Raw genomic sequence first — 20,465 nt, forward strand, 5'->3', positions numbered from 1 at the left:
GCTTTTATTTTATTTATGATAAATGTCTGCCCTGTGTTTTATTGCTCTCTCTTGAATACTGCCAGATTCTAAGAGTCTTACAAAGTTGTCAATTGCAGAAACTGCCCTTTCCCAGGAGACTTACTATAAAATCAGTGCTATGAGTTCTAAATTTTCTCCCAACAAAGCTATAAAAGTTACATTAAAATTAGGGGTACTGAATTCCATTTTCAAAAGCATCATGGATTATTTATTCCCAGTCATTCTACAATGTCTTTATTTGTTTAAGTTTGAATGCAATAGTTCTAAAACGCCATTTATTTTTTTATTGGTTGTTCAAAACATTACAAAGCTCTTGACATACCATATTTCATACATTTGATTCAAGTGGGTTATGAACTCCCATTTTTACCTCGTATACAGACTGCAGAATCACATCGGTTTAAAGTGAACTATTTTGAGCCTTCCCAGTGTTACTTAAACGGCAAAACTTCCTTGCCAACAATTCATACAAGACACACAAGAAGAGTTGTAAAAGGCACTATGGAAGGTGGTGGGGACAGAGAGAGAAGTAGTTGAAAAGCTGATTAGCTGCTTTACTGTAAAAGCTAGAGAAAGTGAGCATTAACGGGAATATGGTTTTATCCCTCCAAGAATTCTATTTAGCCTGCCAGGGATTAACCTTGACTGAAATTAGACTATCAATGACCCTTTCAGAGAACGTTCAGAGACCTCAACTTTGTTTAGAGAACTTTATGCTGTGCAAACAGGAAGTTTGCCCAGAGAGCAGCATAAAGCCCCATTGCTTTGCAGTGTTTAGGACCAGATCGATTGGAGGGAGTAGGGTCCAAGACAGAGTTTGTTCTCCTCTGGGCCTTTCTCCCTGCAGCATGAGGAAGAGCAAACTTCTTCAACCAAGTCTTGTTCTCCTCTTCCTGATCCTCCTGCCCACAGATGCCTCCATCTCTGGAAAACCGTGAGTTCCTCAGACAGCATGACAACAGAACTTAAATAATTTTTCCTTTATTTCAGATTCTCCTTTATTTCATTCATCTTTCCTCTGAAACTGTCACCATTATCATCTCTAAGTTTCCTTCCAACCATGAGATTTTGTAAATTTGGTGTATTTATTTTTCACTTAAGTCTTAGTCATCTTTCTCTAACTCACTGGATCTCTAAATCTCTAACCTCCCCCAACGACATGCAAAGCTTAAGGAACATCAGAAATTGATACTTTTAAAATAAATCAATTTTCAGTTACTCTTGTTCCTATGGATCTAATGAGGACATGCTATTTTTTTTCTTCTTTCCCTTTCTTAATTTCCTATCTTCTACATCATAAAATAAGGACAAAACTTTCCCTAACCAGACCTGACCATGGAGCATTGTCCTGGACTATAAAAACTCTCTAGGGTGCACTGGTATTCCCAGTGACCAGGGAGGCTGATGCCAGAAGACCACAAATTCTAGGCCCACCTTGGGAACTTAGTGAGATCCTGTTTCAAAATAAAAATTAAAGGGGCTGGGGTCGTCATGGCTCAGTGGTAGAGTGCTTGCCTAGTATGTCTGAGGCACTGGGTTTGATCTCAGCACCACATGAAAATTAATAAATAAAATAAAGGTATTGAGTCCATCTACAACTAAAAAAATAAACAAATAAATAAATAAAATAAAAATTGAAAAGCACTGGATGTGTTCAATAGGCCCTGGGCAAAACAAAAAACAAACAAAAAAAAAAAAAAAACTCTCTAGGGTTCCAAATAAACGAACAGGTGAAATACAGGTATCAATGTTGCAAAAGTAAAGGACTCTTCCTGACAGAATCAGAGCACATGGTAATGTAGTCTTTGTTTCACCAAAAGTGAAAAAAGAATTAAAGGAAATACCACCTGACCGATGATGAGAAACTATTCTTAGTAATACAGTACTGGGTGATTTGGGTCATAATACAGAGTTGCAGGAAGTAATGGCAATGACATGATTTTTTTTTTAATCTGACATTTACTTACTTTTCTGGGACCAATTCTTTATATCTACATAAACCAAAGTAGTAACCAAAGTATGTCAGCCCTTATTTATTTCTTAAAATAAGAAATATCTAAAGATAGATATATAAATTCACTTGAAGGAAAAAGTTCATCATTCTCACTGAATATGTGCTTCCAAAGAATTTTAATTTTATGTCTAAGATGTATAAATCATAATTTGTAAGATATTTATTTTATTTTTATCAGTCATACACTAGAACTTTTGAAAATAATTCAATCAGAAGAACAAATTTAGTACTTACAAGTTTATAGTGGCATTATATTTAAAAGTTAAAATTAAATTTCTATACCCACATAAAATATTGTATAAATATATGTATATACATATGCATACATATTTGTAAAATGTAAGAGTGATGTATAAAAAATTTTAAAGCATAAAAATCTTAGAATAAACTTCTGTGTGGATAAGTGGCCTGAAAATTAAAGTTCAAGAATAAGAATGAAAAGGAAAGATGTTAAATTTTTGATCATAAAAAAAAATTCTTACTTTTAAGTAAATGATATTGGGTATATTATCTCTATAATATTTAAGGTTCTATGGGAAACTTGTGAATATAATGTAAATATTAATTGAAATAGCAAAATAATATGCTTCGCTATCATTTAAAATTGTGATAAAAATAATCTTCTCCTCCTTTGTTGTGGGTTAGTATCCACATATCAGAGAGAACATTCTGCCTTGGGTTTTTTGAGACTGACTTATTTCACTTATCATGATATTCTCCAGTTCCAAACATTTACAGGCAAACTAGACAAAGAGGAATTAAGGGAAGGGAGGGTGGGTGGGAATAGGAAAGACAATATGAATGAGACATAACTTTCCTATCCTCATATATGAATACATAACCAACGTAATGCCACATCATGTACAACCACAATACTGGGATCCTAATTAGAACAAGTTATACTTATTCTATATGTATAATATTTCAAAATATATTCTACTGTCATGTAAAAAAAATTTAAATAAATATAAAAATAAAATTGTGATGAAAATAGATGCTTACTTGAAAGTATTTAAGAGGTTGCACAATGTCTAAAAATTATTTTAGGAGTTCTATATGAAAAACTGTTTAAAAACTACAGAATCAACCTTACATTATATTTATGGGTATTGAGAAATTTTCTGTCCTGTTCATAAATTACCAAGATCTACATTCATCACTAGAGGACCATTTTTGGATGGAGCCATCCTCTAGTCATGAGTTGAAAAGCAAATATTTAAAATTAAAATGACTGTGCTTAGGTAAAGTACCAAGATTTCATAAGCTGCTTACCACAACTAAGATTTTAATGACTCACTTTCTTTGAGCCTGAGTTTCCATATTTATAATGTGAAAGCAAATACTTGCCATGTAATTTTCAGAGTTGTTGAATCCACACTTACACACGTTTCACAAAAGTACTATGCTTTGAATGGTTTTTCTGGTGCTCAAATGCCTGAGAGCTTGTTTGCCTTTTATAGTGATCCTAAAGTATAACAGATTTACAACATAAGTAAATATAACTAACATTTTTATTCAGATTTCAGATGTGTACATTTTTGTGTTTCTTTTTTTTTTTTTTTTTTTTTTTTTTTTTTTTTTTTTTTTTTTTTAAGAGAGAGTGAGAGAGACAGAGAGAGAGAGAGAGAGAGAGAGAGAGAGAGAGAGAGAGAGAATTTTAATATTTATTTCTTAGTTTTCGGCAGACACAACATCTTTGTTTGTATGTGGTGCTGAGGATCGAACCCGGGCCACACGCATGCCAGGCGAGCGGCGCTACCGCTTGAGCCACATCCCCAGCCCCATTTTTGTGTTTCTTAAAGTGAGGTACTTATAAAGTTTAATCTGCTTGAGGCCCACCTCAAATAAAATATTCACTGCCATGGTGTATAATGGAGAGGGGAAATAATTCTTATGCATGCCATTCAACAACAGTTTCATACTCATGAATACGTTCTTCTTAGTATAAAACTAATGATGATAACAACAATCCTGAAGGAACATAGTGCTGTTGATAGCAATGTCTCCCTTCTTTCATTCTCTTCTAACTGGACTTCCCCATTCCCAGACAATATATGGTGCTGGTCCCCTCCCTGCTCCACAGTGGGACCTCTGAGAAGGCCTGTGTACTTCTGAGCAACCTGAATGAAACAGTGACTGTAAGTGTCTCCTTGGAGGCTCTAAGGGAAAACAGGAGCCTTTTCACTGACCTGGTGGCACAGAAGGACTTATTCCACTGCATCTCCTTCACTGTGAGTATGTCTGTTCAAATATACTCAGTTCTATTGGTCAGGGTCTGGGGATCTAATATTGTCAAGAAAAGGCTTTGGGAGGCTAGTAAGAACTTCAGGAAGGACTCTAAAGGAGAAACTAAGTGTAGGAATTACAGAGCAGTGCATAAATTTCCAACCATAAGAGACAAATATTTATAGGCATGTTGAAAATTAATTTAATGGTCAAGGAAAAATTATATTAACCAGGGAAAGAAGTATGCTCTAGACAAAGGAAAAAAAAATGTGACTTCTTAAAATTAAAATGGAGAAAACATTTACAAAACAAACCAGGTCATGGTTCAACACAAGCCACCAGTAGTGGACTTAACAGGAAAACATCACACTTTTTCTAATAATAAAAATTGTAAGCCAGGCATACTGGTGCAGTCCTATAATCCCAGTGACTCAGGTGGTGGGGGATTGAGGCAGGAGAATTGCAAATTCAAGGCCAGCCTCAGCAACTTAGCAAGACCCCCAGCAACTTATCAAGGCCCTATCTGAAAAAAAAAATAAAAAGGGCTGGGAATGTCACTCAGTGATAAATTACCCCTGGGTTCAATCCCCAGTTACTCTCTCCCACCAAAAAAAAAAAAAAAAAAAACCCTCTAAAATTACCCTAAGCAAATACCCAATATCTCTTTAGAGTCAACTACATAAGGATACTTGCAACCTAGTGCCAATGAAATATCATCATGCTTTATTTTCACAACATTAAGACATGCTTCTACCATGCCATTTTAGCATAAAGCATCAACTTTGTAAAGCTTAGTGTATAAATGAATCAAAATTGTTTGGTCTGAGCTCTATGAAGATATGATTCTCAGTTATAACTTTTCTTAATAATCTACTTTTTGAAAACCTTGTGTTATGTCTTTCCATTTGAAAAAAAAAAAAGTAGAAGCACTTCTTGTCTATGCCAACTTTCCCAGATGGGAATGAGGGAATGAAATTAAGTGAAAAGGGAAAGATCTTCAGACAGGAGTGGAACAGGGAATGGAGAAGACTTGAGAGGCTGAATGGGTTCCCAGGATCTCATCTGTATTTCAGGTTCCACAGTCTTCATCCAGTGAGGAGGTAATGTTCCTCACTGTCCAAGTGAAAGGATCAACTCAAGAATTCAGGAGGCGCAACACAGTGGTGGTTAAAAACCAAGAGAGTCTGGTCTTTGTCCAAACAGATAAACCTATCTACAAACCAGGACAGACAGGTATGAAGAGATTTACAGTCAAGACAGCATCAAAAAGGAAAGATCTTCCTCCCCTGCCTAGTACCCCAAATCCCCAAAATCCTGGTGCCTTAATAGCTTGTCTTACACTAAGCTATGGGCCCAGTCCAGGGTTTGGGAAGCTCACGGAAAATACTTTCGTTTCAGTGAAGTTTCGCATTGTCTCATTGGATGAAAACTTTCACCCCCTGAATGAGTTGGTGAGTCTCCTGCTAATATTTACGTATAGTCACTATTATTTGTATAAACTGGATGGGAACCTCTTTTTTGTGTTGAAATGATAACCAGGGAAAGAAAGAATCTGATATCACTAATTTCTGATGTTAGAATAGCACAAAATCCTCATTGAAAACATTATCCCAGGTCATGAGTGCATAGTTTATGTCTTGGTCTGATAATCAGTTGTCAAATACTTAAACTTACTCTTTAGATTCCAGCTAGGAAAATTAGAAAAAATTATTAAACAACGGATGCAGAAAAACTGTCAAAAAGCCTAAGTTCAAATTGACTTCTCAGAGATTTAACGTTTTTCTAAACACATTTACCAAAATCTCTGTGAAGGAATATGAAGGTAATCAATGTGTTCCTCAGTATTGAAGCTTCAGAATTTGTGATAGGAAATAACTCTTTCTATTATAGTGTAGATATCAAACCAGATTCTTCATTTTTCTCTCTCAAATTGACAACTTCACATTTTGTCATCTCAAAAAAATAATTCTTCTCTTCTAGCTCCTAAGACAAAAGATGATGAAATAATCCTTGCTTCTCTTTCTCAATCCACTTCCCCTTCACCAGGAAATCATTGGCTTAAAATACATCCAGACTACTTCTCACTACCTGAATTGTAACAACCAGGCCAATACCAGCTGTAAACAAGTTCATTGCAATTACTTTGAAACTCACCTCCCAAGCTCTACCTTCACTCTTATATACAAAATCAAATACCACATCCATCATTTTATCAGCTTTATACTTATTTGTTCTTTCTTCTTGGCACTTATATCTATATTACATATGTATATGAATGATATATATAAAAGTTCTTTTTTATCCATCCATAATAAGCTTACTTTATTGAAATGTAAGCTTCATAAGAATAGATATATTGTTCTTTTATGCTTTGCTATATTCTCAGCATCTAGAATAATACAAACACAAGAGTAAATACATAATAAATATTAGTTTCAGTCATGTTATCCCATTTGGCTTTCTAACTTTTACCTCTTTTTTAATTTACAATATTTCTATGATTTCTTATTTATAGAAGCCTAGTCTTATTTTATATGCCCTTAAATCTTTTTTAAAAATATCTTTTATAGTTGTAGATGGATACAATATCTTTATTTATTTATTTTTATGTGGTGCTGAGGATTGAACCTAGTGCCTCACACATGCAGGGCAGGTGCTCTACCACTGAGCTATGGCCCCTCTCCCCACTTAAATCTCCCTAAGGATAAAAAATTGAATTACATGAAAAGAAAACATTGATTAAGAGAACTATTTCCATTTCTTCGAGCTCTTAAAATTACCTAAGAATTCTGTTAGCCATATTAATAATTAGACTTAAACATGATTAGATAAGTATCTAAAAATTAATTAAGATATCATAAGTATGTCTTCCTCAAGCATAGCAAAGCAATGTTTTTTACTCTGCCATTGTATGATGCAATTTCCTTTGGGATCCTCCAGATAAATTATTGGCCAGGTTGTAGCAATTCATTCTGAATGCTATTCACACTTAAGTAATGTTAGTAAATCCCATTCCTAATGAATGGCAATACACATATATATTTGTTGATGATCTAGTATTTAACATCAATTATTAATTGATTAAGATGGATTAATTAAAAGTTTTATAAAATTTAACCTGGAGTCATTCTATGATTTATTATAGAGTGTGCTATTCTTCATTTACATGGAATTACTCCATAGAAATGAGAATAGGGAATATTTGGGAACTATTATCAACTTATTTCTTTTCTTTTTGTATTTCAGATACCACTACTATATATTAAGGTAAGTAGCATGAAATATTCCATTATTAGAAGGAAAAAATAAATTCAGAGAAAATATTCTTATCGGACAGGTTCTTACAATATCTCAGAAATTTGTCATTAAGGGAGATGCCTCCAAATTCACACAAGGCTACATGGTTATAACTCATCTTCCATCCAAACCCCTCACTACTACCCCATTTTTCCTCTTTGTGAAAAATGAATATAAGGTAGATTTATAGATTCCTTTGATTATCTCTGATGTTCTAAGCAATTTTGTAAATGATAACTAATTTATCCACAGGATCCCAAAGGAAATCGCATTATACAATGGCAGAATCTCAAGCTAGAGAGTGGTCTCAAACAACTGTCCTTTCCCCTCTCATCAGAGCCCCTTCAGGGCATCTACAATGTTGTGGTACACAAGGAATCAAGTGGAACAACAGAACACCCCTTTGCTGTGGAGGAATTTGGTATGGATCATGGAAAGTCATGGAACATTTTTCTTCATATTTAAACTTTTAGGGACTAAAATTTAAACTTATTTATAGTCCTTCCACTTCCCATGGGTGAAACTGGGCTTGGAGTAGAACTAATGACATCCAAGGACTCCAATGATCTTTGAATAACTCTTCATATAGCTTGGTTAATTTTGCAGTACAGTTTAATATCCAAAATAAAACATCTTTATTTTTGTAGAAGCATTCATAATTCACTAAGGTTCAGGGATCTGTCATAGTTCCTCAACCAAAATCTTCATTTGAGAGTAAAATAGATAACAGATGTATTAGAGAATAAAGCTACCTTTTTCAAAGCCCCAAAGTATCACTAGAGAATTGTTACTGAGAATCTGAAAATATTAATGCCCCAAGAGTTAACAATCTTCAACCTCCTTTTTTACCAATTAACAGTGCTTCCCAAGTTTGAAGTGCAAGTAACAATGCCAAAGATAATCACTATCATGGAAGAAGAGGTGAACATGTCAGTGTGTGGCCTGTGAGTTGATTTTTTTAATCTTTTAAGGGAAATTATTCAAAGGAGATTCACCACTTGAGATATTTTGGCTTGTTTCTCTATCCGTAGTCTCAACACAAATACTTTCAGTACTCTGGAAGCATCCCCATCTCTAGAATGTTCTCTTGTTGTTTTTCTACTCTTCCTATTTCCTTTCATGTCTTTTTCAGAATTACTATAACTATCATGGGGTGGAGAACTGTTTCCAGAGAGGCTATTCTGCTAGGAATGACTGAAAGTGGCACGCACCCACACATGAGTGTGTGCACACACACAGAATAGTGTTGAAGCGTAATGACTTTACCTTAACCAGAAATAACAAAACATCTATGTGGGAAATAATCACTACATGGTTATAAAGAAAATTCTATCATCAAGATCATTTACCTGCCCTGGAAAGCACAGTGAGAAAACAAGACTAGATTCAGAATATATAGAGATAATCATGTAACCAAAATCTCATCAGTTCATCAGTCTACCTAAAGCATGTCACATATCTTTCTGTAGCCATTTTTACTGAGATAACTGAACACAATAGCTCAGCATAGTTCTTCCCAACCTTAAAAATTCATGTTTCCAAGGTCTTAGATCCCCATCAATGGTAGCCCCACAGTAGTACACACAAAAAAAATAGGCTAAGTGAAGAGATAGGTCCTAAAACCTAAAGAGTACTCATGTATGGCACCTACTATTCAACTGGGCCCCTCTGCCTGTGCTATTTAAAGGTAATGGTCACCAAGTGCCCAATCCCATTAACTTATGAGCTAATTCTCTTGCAAATAGCAATATAGAAAATACTCTAAATAGGGAAGGAAAAATGCCCAGAAAAACACAGCAATCACCTATCATATATTTATGCCCAATCCCATTTTTATAAAAGCAAATAAAATGCAATATAAACATAGGTTTATACTGAGGAAACATCATCATACTAATAGTTTAGATTCCTATGTAATTTTCAGGTGCTCAATACTTCTATTTGATTTTATTTTCTTTGTTTTGTTTTTATTGGTATTGCTTTTTCTCTTAAGAGTATTTTTAGCTCTTGGAGGAGAAAGGAGAGGGAACATGGGGGTAGGAAACATGGTGGAATGAGAAGGGCATCATTACCCTAGGTACATGGATGACTGCACAAATGGTGCAACTCTACACCATGTACAACCAAAGAATTGAAAAGTCGTGCTCCATTTGTGTACAATGAAATGAAATGTATATAACTAATTAGAAAAAAAAGTTTATATAAAAAAGCAAATATGAACTGGTCAACATAAAAAAGTTTAAGTTTAGCTTTTTAATAATGAAGACATTATTAACATGGTATTGAAATGATAAAGTCAAAAAAGACAATGAAAGAATAATATAGTGAATTTCAGCATATTCCACTGGAGATTTTCTAAAAGAGAAGAGTAAATGCTCAGTTTGCTTGCCCTCAACAGGTTTTGAGCCCTTCAGAAGCAGAGGGAAGTACAGAGGGTGAATATACTGTAGCTAAGAGAAGTTTCAGGTAAGAAATAGAGGTGTTCTGTGTCTGCTTTGACTCATTTGCAATGTTCTCATGGCAGATACACATATGGGAAGCCTGTCCCAGGACATGTGACTATGAGCATTTGCAGAAAGTATAATAATCCTTCTAACTGTTTTGGTGAAGAGTCAGAAGCTTTCTGTGAGAAATTCAGCCAGAAGGTAGGTTACTGCCTCTTAGGGGACTAACAATAAAGGCATATTGATAAGCAGTGAATAACAGCATGATGTTAACTTGGGAAGAACAATCTAGAAGAGAATTCCATGCTAGATATTATAATTTTCTCTAAATCAATGACTTAGCACAATAGGAATTATCTTTTGTAATTGACCACTTGAATGCTCTAGAATGTAGGAGTCCTCCAAACTCTTTGGGCATTTACTTCTATGAAAGGAGGGAAAAAACATACATCTTTTTAATTACCTTTGCCGAACAGGTTCTGCTCTCTTTCTATAAGCAAGAACCTGTCACATCTAGATCCCAAGGAGGTAGGAAAGTCTTCAGATGGGCAGCCAATTCCCAGCCATGACTGTCAACTATGAGAGGAGAACCCAAACTGTGGTGAAGAGTTAGCTTTATACCATAGTAAGATTATCCCCAAATTTTTTAAACATTCTATCTCATTGTCTCTAGAGAATTTCAGATGCCAAAGAATATATGTAAGAATTTAAGATATTTTTATATTATGTATAAGGTTATAGATAAGATGTCATTGTGAAATACAATAATTAGTTCCTAGATAGTATATATGTTGTACTTATCATAGAAAATGCCTAGATTAAGTTATCTCAAAAAATCCATTAACTGAGCACTGATCTGTCCAGTACAGTTATACATGTTTTTGTATTTTATTTTCTCTGCTCTTAGCTCAACAGCCATGGCTGCTTCTTCCAACAAGTAAAAGCCAGTATCTTCCACCTGAAGAAGACAGGGTATGAAATGCAACTGCAGGTGGAGGCCAAGATCCAAGAAGAAGGAACTGGTTTGTGTACCATGTGGATATGGAAGAATGACAATGAGCATTTATTCATTTCCTTAGCCAAATAATGAATTAAGGGAAGGCTAGTATAAGAAGTTCAGGGACATCATCCTTCAATAAATCATTTTTTTTCCAGGTGTGGAAGTAACAGGAAGAGGGTCCAGTGAAATCACAAACATCATAACCAAGCTCTCATTTGTGACAGTGGACTCACATGTTAGACAAGGGATCCCCTTCTTTGGACAGGTGGAGTATTTTGCAGTTCACTAGTCAAACCACATATGGTTTCTGATCAAGTTATACTTAATTTGTTATCAATCAACCACAGTAGGAAATATAACCAAAAGCAAACAACCACATAAAAATACATCTATTCATCTTAAATTTATATACAAAAATCTATAAAATCATTCTAAAATTCTATCAAAATTTAAAGTTTTTTTTTCTCTCTTTTGGAACAGAAATGTAGGATGTCACTTGGTCTCCTTTTCTTGGTTTGTCAAGCAATCTCAAATTTTTAGTCTACTTTCTCACAAGAATCTAGAAATTCAGGATGACCCATTACATTATCCTGCTAACACTAACTTTGTATAGAAATGGATGAGCACCTACTGGTGCTTATATTTTTTGTTTGGAAGTATCCAAGATTCTTTTATTCCTAGTATTTCGCTTGTAAATATATTTACATTAATTTTCTATTAAAAGTATATTTTAAAAATATTAAACAGGAATAAAGTTCTATTTAAGGTTCCCAGATTTTAAAAGTATAAATTTTCTCACAAATCAAAAAAAAAATATTTTTACTTTTAAAAAATTATACTTTTTAAAATGTTTACTTGTGTTTAAAAATATATCATTTTCAAATACATTTATTTGAAAATAAAGAATTGGAATTTTGTGCCTATTCTTATGTTTGTACATGCAACTGATATTTCATTGACAAACTTAAGACTTTATTAATCAATTATAAATACTGACCCAAATCAGTGTATTTTGCTTGTTGCAACCAAAAGTAGCTTATAATTTAAAAAGGATTTTGAATGTTCCCACCACAAAGAAATAATAATTGTCTGGGGTGATAGATATGCTGATTACCCTGATTTGATCATTACACATTGTAACATGTAATGAAATGTCATATTGTGCCCCATAAATATTTACAATTACTATGTCAATTAAAAATAAAAACTTTTGAAGTACTTCATTGTGAAAAACAAAGTCACCTTGTGGAAAATATGAACTGTGCTACACTTCTCCTGTACTACTCAGGAGAAGGTAATTTGGCTTTACCTCACTAATACTTTGTGCATCACTTCACTTTTATATTTTTAATATGGGAAGTGCATCATAAAATCTGCCTACTTTCCAAAAGATGGAAAAATCTAGGTTGAGAAGAAGATACCATATATAAACTACCTAGAAAAGCACACAGGATAGTGTATTAGCCATTCCTCGGTTATGTACTTATGATACTTTATGACACTAATTATAAAAGCTAATAATCTACCTGAAAATAAGTGTTCAAGTCTCAAATAAATTTGACTCCTGGATTAAAATTTTCTATTACTATATTATTCTGGTGCCCTGTAACTCTCCAAGAGTTATAAAAATTCTCAGTGTTTCTAAAATACCCAGAATACATTCTTCAGATCATCCCTATTATTCTTGTCACTTTCTATTCCTTCACTCTGCCTTAGTTTTCTTTGTAGAATTGATTACTACTAAATAAGTGTATATTATTTTTGAATGTATTTAACGTATGTCTCTTTTACTTGACCGTACGCTCTGTGGTGAAAGAACTTTTTCTTGCTCACTGCTATATCCTCAATACCTGAAAACTATAGGAGGCAACATATAGGAGGCATTCAAAAATTATTTGTGATGAAATGAATATGTTTGCTGTTTTTAATCTTCAGGTGCGCCTTGTGGATGGGAAAGGCATCCCTATGCCAAATAAAATCATCTTCATCACAGCAAATGAAGCTAACTATCACTCAAATGCTACCACTAATGAGGATGGCCTGGTGCAGTTCTCCATCAACACCACCAACATTATAGATACCTCTCTTAGTATCATGGTAAGTTTGGAAATAAGTTACCAATGACATGAAGTGTCCTTGAAAAAAAGTTGCAACCTAGAAGAGATGAAATTTACAAATTGTGTTTAATCATATAAAAAGAAACAAACTAGAAATTAGAAACCAATTTAAGGTCAACTTTTAAAAATTTTGTGAAAAAAAATTAATATATTGTTGTGGTTAAAAGTGTGGGTTTTCTGCCTGCTTTTACTCCCTCTATCCCAACCAACACAAAAAAAATCTGGTGAGGCTACATTAATATCAGCCAATAGAATTGAAGGCAAGGAATATTATGCACGATAAGAAGATTCATTGCAAAATGTCTGGATCATTTCACCTGGAAAATACAAACATTCTAAATTTATATTCACCTAATTATATGGTTTCAACATGTATAAAGCAAATACTGACAGAAACTGAAAGAGAAATGGGAAAATCCACAATCATAAAGTCCATGATGCATGTATCCAATAAAGGGTGGAAAAAATGGGAAAACTTCAGAAAAGTGACAGAATATGTGAACAAAATAATTAATAAATATAAGTAACTGATTCCATGAATGTCAAATAATTCCCAAAGTCAAATTTTTTGAATTTATATAGAAAATTTTCTAAAATTAACTATATACTGGTCCTTAAAACAAGAAACAGTAATTTCTGGATTTAAAAAATCATATCAAAGATGTTTTCTGACCATCAAGGAATTAGAACTGTAAATTGTTAACAAAAAGATAAATATAAAATTCCCAAATGTTTTGGTATTAAATAATTATATTCACTATAATCTATATGGAGGAAAAGAAATTACTATGTAAATTTAAAATATTTTAACCAAAAGATAATAGTTTGTCTATAGCTTGAAAAAATATTTTCTATACATAAAATTGTGCCATTTGAAAAAGAAAAGTGTGGGTTCTACTTTAGCAACATTTGTGGAATGTAAAATGGTACAGCTACTATGCCAAATAGTGTGACAATTCCTCAAAAAAATTAAAAAGTAGAAATTACATATAATAATATAATAATATATATAAATATATTACCATAAATACTAGTGTGTGTGTGTATATATATATACATGTGTGTGTGTGAGTGTATTGGTGATGACCCTATTCCACACTTGGGTTACAATAAATAATAATAATCTATTATACATTTCGAAAATATGTAAGAAAGGATTTCTAATTTTCCACCATAAAAAACATGAAAAGTATTTGGATAGATATGTTTAACCTGACCTAAATGTTACACAATGTATATATATATATATCAAAACATCACATGGTGCCCCATAAATATGCACAATTATTTCATGTTTATGTATGAGCTAAATTTTTTTAATTAAACTTTGTCAAAGAGTTGAGAGTAGGCTTTCAAAAGAGATATTTGCACAACCATTTTTAAAATTCTTTTTTATTGATTTTTTTAAATAAATGACAGCAGAATGCATTACAATTCTTATTACACATATACAGCACAATTTTTCATATCTCTGATTGTATATAAAGTATGTTGATACCAATTTGTGTCTTCATACATGTACATGGGATAATGATGTCTATCACATTCCACCATCCTTGCTAATCCCCTGTCCCCTCCCTATCCCTCCCACCCCTCTGCCCTATCTAGAATTCATCTATTCTTCCCATGCTCCCCTCCATCCTACCCCACTATGAGTCAGTCTCCTTATATCAAAGAAAACATTAGCATTTGTTTTGGGGGATTGGCTAACTTCACTTAGCATTATCTTCTCCAACACCATCCATTTACCTGCAAATGCCATGATTTTATTCTCTTTTATTACTGAGTAAAATTTCACTGTGCACACCCATTGTTTATAGTAGGGATTCACCATGGCCCAGGAGTAGAAACTACCCAAATATTCATCAACCTATGAATGGATAAATTTTTTTAAATGCAGTATATATATCCAACAAAAGATTTTTCAATCTTAAAAATTCTATCACATGCTACAATATCAGTAAACTTTGAGGACATTATGCTAAATAAAAATAAGATGGTCACAAAAAAAGACAAATACTACATGATTCTACTTCCATGGTCTCTAATATAGTCAATGTCATAAAAACAGAAAATAGAATGAATAGTGGTTGCCAGGGGCTGGACAGAGAGAGAAATGGCTAGTTGCTGTTTAGTGGATGTAGAGGTTCAGTTTTGTTAACTTGAAAAATTCTGAAGATACTTTGCACAATAGATATACTTAACACTACTAAACTGTACACTAAAACGTGATTAAAATGATAATTTTATGTTGTGATTTTAACCACAATTTTTTCTTAAAGTGTGGGTTCTAAAGTGAAAATCAAATAAACTGGATATAAATACTGACTCAACCCTACATTAAGGGAAATAACTGGACAAACATTTATGTTTCATTCCTTCAGCTGTACAATAGGTAAAATATGATCTAGTTCTTAGGGTGGCTGTGAGATTAAATGACCTAGTGCACCTTAAAGTACTTAGTGATGCTCCCTTTAACTGTTACATACTTTTACTCTATAAATGCCCTAACATAATTAGCATTTAGTTTCAGAAATACACCCTCGATAAATTGTCTTACTTTGCTTTTGTCCTGCTATTTTCCCAGGTGGTCTATTTCTACCCATTTAACTTGTTTTATATAGCATGCAGTCTATTCATTAATAGATGTAAATGTGGCTACACAATAAATGTTGCACAGTCATAGTGATAAAACCCTCTGCCTTTTAGAAGGTTTCATGTTGGTGTACAAAGAAAGGATAAAAAGTATATTTTACTGATTCAGCTTTAAATGGATCACATAAAAATTGCTAACAACTAAAACTTGAATATTTGCTCATTTATCAAGTCAGAAGTATCCTGAATGCTTTCTACGTGCCACTGTACTAGTTCTGACAAAATATTTTAAAATTTTCCCTCTTTTGATGCTCTCATATATTATCACTAGAAAATATCATAGAGATATATTATGAACAAAGCATTTTGCTGGCATAAAGATTCATTCATGCTACTTGGGACCTTGAGGAAGCTTGGAAAGAGCCAAGGAGCAAGATCTGCATGAAGAGAAGTTGAAAATACAACTGAAATTGAGCTATGAAGCATGAGAATCCAGAACCACTAGAAGCATTAAAAATAATCAACTTAAGATAGTCCTGGAAAGACAGGCTTCCACTAATTCACCAACTCTTTAAATAATCCTTTTTATGACTATCATGCACCAATTTTAAAACTTGGAAACTGGATGCAGGGTGCACACCTGTAGTCCCAGTGGCTCAGGAGCTTGAGACAGGAGGATCACAAATTCAAAGCCAGGCTCAGCAACTTATCGAGGCTCTGCGCAACTCGGTGAGACCCTGTCTCTAAATAAAACACAAAATCGGGCTGGGGATTTGGCTCAGTAGTTGAGTCTTGGGTTTAATCCCTGGTAGCAAAAGAATAAAAACAATAATTTTAAAAAGTATTAAAAGTGTGGAAAGAAAAAAATAAAATAAACAAATGAATAATGCTTTTTACAGAAATTTTTTTCAGACCCCAAAGGTTGCAATATTTCCTTTATTCGTAATACTCACTTGAACCCCATCATAAAAGAAGCAACTGCTTTATAAAGCACAACTCTTCAATTTCTAGAGAATATTTACCCTCTTCAATCAGGTTTGACAGCCCAGTGCGTCTACCTGCATAGTAAAGTATCCAAATTTCAAGCAAGCTATTCAGAGCAAAGAATGCTTCCTTTTATGCGCTTCAGATATATAAATACCAAACCCAGGATGCTCTGTAATGTAAAAGCATAAAAAATGCCTGCATTTGATACAAATCTTTCTCATCTCTTACTGTAGAGCAAAATATTTCTAACTACTAGTTAAGGTACAAGAGTAAACTTACACAGTTCTGTGAGAACATTGATCCTTGATACATAATCTATAAAATAACATTGTTTTTTATTCATTAGGTCAAACACAAGGATCACAGCCCCTGCTATAACCACCAGTGGCTCTCAGAGGAAAATGAGAATGCATATCACACTGCTAATGTTGTATTCTCCCTGAGCAAAAGCTTTATCCACCTTGAACCTATTCCTGGTAAACTGCCATGTGGCCAATCTCAGACAGTCCAGGCACATTATCTTCTAAATGAACAGGTCCTACAGGAGCTGAAGCAGCTCGTCTTCTATTATCTGGTAAGAAGGGAGGTCCCTGCATTGACTCGTCTATACAAGGAGCTCTCTGTGGGGCAAGTAATTATATAGCTCTTTCAACACCACTATTTTGACTTCTTATCCATGTTCATTTTGAAAGTTTGACTTTTCTTGTGGCAAATTATTGAGAGCAGGGGCTAAATAAAGCAAGCATCTGGCATGGAACTCAAGACTGGAGGAAAGTCTCTTTGGGGCAAACTAAATTTCCTTTTTTATTTTCTTTTTGCAGATAATGGCAAAGGGAGGCATTGTCCGAACTGGGACTCATGTCCTGCCTGTGGAGCAGGGAGACAGTATGTATTTCCAAAATGTCCATATTTCTGCCCTATTCTGACCCATTTAACCTTACACTACAGAAATATTTTCAAATACAGATAATTTCCATCTAATCTCTGTAAAAAGAGGAAGTTGAAGGAAGGAAAGCAATATTTCTTATTTTCTCCCTTTATCATATATTTGTTTTCTTTTTCTTCCAGTGTATTCTGTTTAATTATTTAAACTATTGATGTTATTGTGCATACCATATACTTAACTGCAAATATTTATGGATCTCTTCTCAAAATGAGACATTTTAGCATTGCATAAAGAACGGGGAGGAGGACAGGAAAGTTCTGGGAGTCCTTCTATATTCCAGGTCTTGTTCGAAATCATTGATATCTTAATAAGAATCTTATTTCTCCTTTGAAGGTAGTTATGATTTTCAAATTTTAAATTGAGTACTTCCATGGTTGAATGGGCCTCTCCCCATAAACAAATATGGAACAATATAAATCTTTGAGGTTTTCTCCTATTCTAAGGAATCTAAGCAATGAGTTACTGGAAAACTATAAATGAGCTACTCTTTTGACATCTCTGAACCAACACAAAGCACCAACTTAGGAATGTTTAATGCAACCTCTAAATAATCTACAGAGGCATTAAAAAAAACTTCCAAAGGAACATAGTCTTCCTCTGATAAAAGGACAAAATATTTGCTTCACAGAAGGGGAGAGAAGATATGAGCATAAATACAATGTGCTAAACTCTTAGCATAATTTAAGTTTCTAATTCCCTTTAATCTAGACCTCCTAGTGTGAGGTCTAGATCAAATGGTACCAAAGTTAGATGTATCCACACCTTTAGTTCAGAGTCTTATGTAGGTGAGCTAAAGCTAAAATTGGTGAGAAATCAACATGTGATTTATGTAGGAGAGGAAGGTTTTTTAAAAGTTAGGATTCTTATTAACATGTACTGTTTATTATATCTACTCATAGAAGCAGTTATTAACCAGACCAAGCTCCTAAAATGGCTGTGTGACACAATGATTTTATTTCAGCTTTGGGGAGATGTATAACACATGACTGATCCTCTCATTCTCTCTGTTCCAGTGAAAGGCCATTTTTCCGTGACCTTCCTTGTGGAGTCAGACTTGGCTCCAATTGCTCGATTGTTAATCTATGCCATTTTACCTGATGGGGAAATGGTTGGAGATTCTGCAAAATATGAGATTGAAAATTGTCTGGCAAACAAGGTGGGTGCTTCATACCATAAAATTTCAACATTCAAAATTGATAGTTACTATAATTATGAATTACTTCATAAGTGTGAGCATTGAAGCCAAAGGGTTTAAATGAATTCCCCAGAGACAACCAGCAAAGTAACAACAGAATCACACTAAGAAGCCATGTCAGTTGACAAAGTCTGCAAAATTCTATATATACCATTGTCTTTAACATTTCACAGCTCAAAGTACCTTGCTCCCTTCTTCTATGAAGAAATGTTGGGAAGTATGCAACCAAGTTTTTAAAACCACAAATATCCAAAACAAAAAAACAGGAGCACTTAGATTCGTTTGCATTCCACCCTAAATTAATAAGCACCTCATTGTGTATGAAAGAATAAAAAATGACACCTCAAAATTAGTAGTTTATAAATCATAAGTCATTTCAATGCCTCTACTGAATCTTGAGATTCAAAGTAAAGTACAGAAGACAAAAAGCCTTAGTACTTACAAAATACCAGTCACCAGGAAGGCAAACAAAGTAGTTATGCATTAAATTGAGGAACACTCAGGAAATGCAAGTGAACCCATGGTTAATCTGGAAATTTGCTTTTCTGACATCTGCACCAAATTCACAGGTGGATTTGAGCTTCAGACCAGTACAAACTCTTCCAGCCTCACATGCCCAGCTGCGAGTCACAGCTTCTCCTCAGTCCCTCTGTGCTCTCCGAGCTGTGGACCAAAGTGTGCTGCTCATGAGGCCCGAGGCTGAGCTCTCTGCATCATCGGTGAGTTCCTGACAGCCTCAGAGATCACGAAGGACTGTGCAACGGGCTTAGATCAGGAAGAAATGCTTGAGTCGGACAGGATCTATTAAAATTATATCTATCTATAAGTTAATAATTTTGAGCTCTTTCATGTGTGCTTTCTTTAGAGAGAAAGATAATTGTACATAATTTCTCATGTTCTCTTTTTCTCTCTCTGTACACACACACATACAAAACTAGCTTCTGCAGCTGAAAAGAATTAATAAAAATTTGTTGCACCATGTACTGAACCAAATAAAAGAATTTTTAAAAACATGAAATATGATAAAAATTAACCAAAAATGGACTTATGATTCAGATATAGTAAAGTTCTTGCTCTACATCACATGGCAATACAAACCCAAATATGATTGTATAAGACCATCTATATATGAAATGCTGAGAGAATACAGGGCAGGTTGCAAAAAGAAAGGGACACATACACAAATAAACAAAGTAACTCTGAGGAATCAGAAAAGTTATTTGTAAATTATATTTATTAATGTAGAAGAGACCATGTACTATACAAAGCCTCTGAATTCCCTCAGCTTCGTGAAACCAATAATAGTTTTAACATTTTGAAAATCCTAATGAAAGTGATACATTTTCCTGCACTAAGACTGCACAGATTAGATGAAACTTCAGATTTATGTTTCTATAATTAAATCTGTTGAAATTATGACTATCTCAAGCTGATGACTATCTCAATAATTTCTAAAAAATTATATATAGTCTCTGATGATTAAAAATTACCAAAAGTGAACTGCTAAATGACACTGATAAGTCAAATATTTTTAAATACAGTGTTAATAAAAGAAATAGCAAAATGGTATGATATTTCACTTAACTACTTAATAACATGCACAGGTTGCTGCTCATATCTTCA

The 20,465-nt window shown here is 33.8% G+C and overlaps 1 protein-coding gene across 1 annotated transcript in view; it reads left to right on the forward strand.

Moving 5' to 3' along the window:
* The first annotated feature begins 786 nt into the window (after positions 1–786).
* The window catches only part of A2m (alpha-2-macroglobulin), a 51,241-nt gene continuing 31,562 nt past the window's right edge, over positions 787–20,465 (forward strand). The window contains exons 1-15 of the mRNA XM_046448195.2: positions 787–955; positions 4,083–4,266; positions 5,335–5,494; positions 5,660–5,712; positions 7,508–7,528; positions 7,811–7,979; positions 8,418–8,502; positions 10,083–10,203; positions 10,910–11,024; positions 11,158–11,267; positions 12,938–13,099; positions 17,048–17,275; positions 17,523–17,586; positions 18,661–18,803; positions 19,412–19,561. Coding sequence (XP_046304151.1) covers positions 870–955; positions 4,083–4,266; positions 5,335–5,494; positions 5,660–5,712; positions 7,508–7,528; positions 7,811–7,979; positions 8,418–8,502; positions 10,083–10,203; positions 10,910–11,024; positions 11,158–11,267; positions 12,938–13,099; positions 17,048–17,275; positions 17,523–17,586; positions 18,661–18,803; positions 19,412–19,561 — 1,851 coding nt within the window. The 5' untranslated portion in view covers positions 787–869. The remainder of the gene's footprint in view (positions 956–4,082; positions 4,267–5,334; positions 5,495–5,659; positions 5,713–7,507; positions 7,529–7,810; positions 7,980–8,417; positions 8,503–10,082; positions 10,204–10,909; positions 11,025–11,157; positions 11,268–12,937; positions 13,100–17,047; positions 17,276–17,522; positions 17,587–18,660; positions 18,804–19,411; positions 19,562–20,465) is intronic.

Source organism: Marmota monax, unplaced genomic scaffold, assembly GCF_021218885.2.
Source record: "Marmota monax isolate L192 unplaced genomic scaffold, Marmota_monax_Labrador192_F-V1.1 WCK01_AAM20220418_F8-fsc00315, whole genome shotgun sequence".
Classification (NCBI taxonomy): domain Eukaryota; kingdom Metazoa; phylum Chordata; class Mammalia; order Rodentia; family Sciuridae; genus Marmota; species Marmota monax.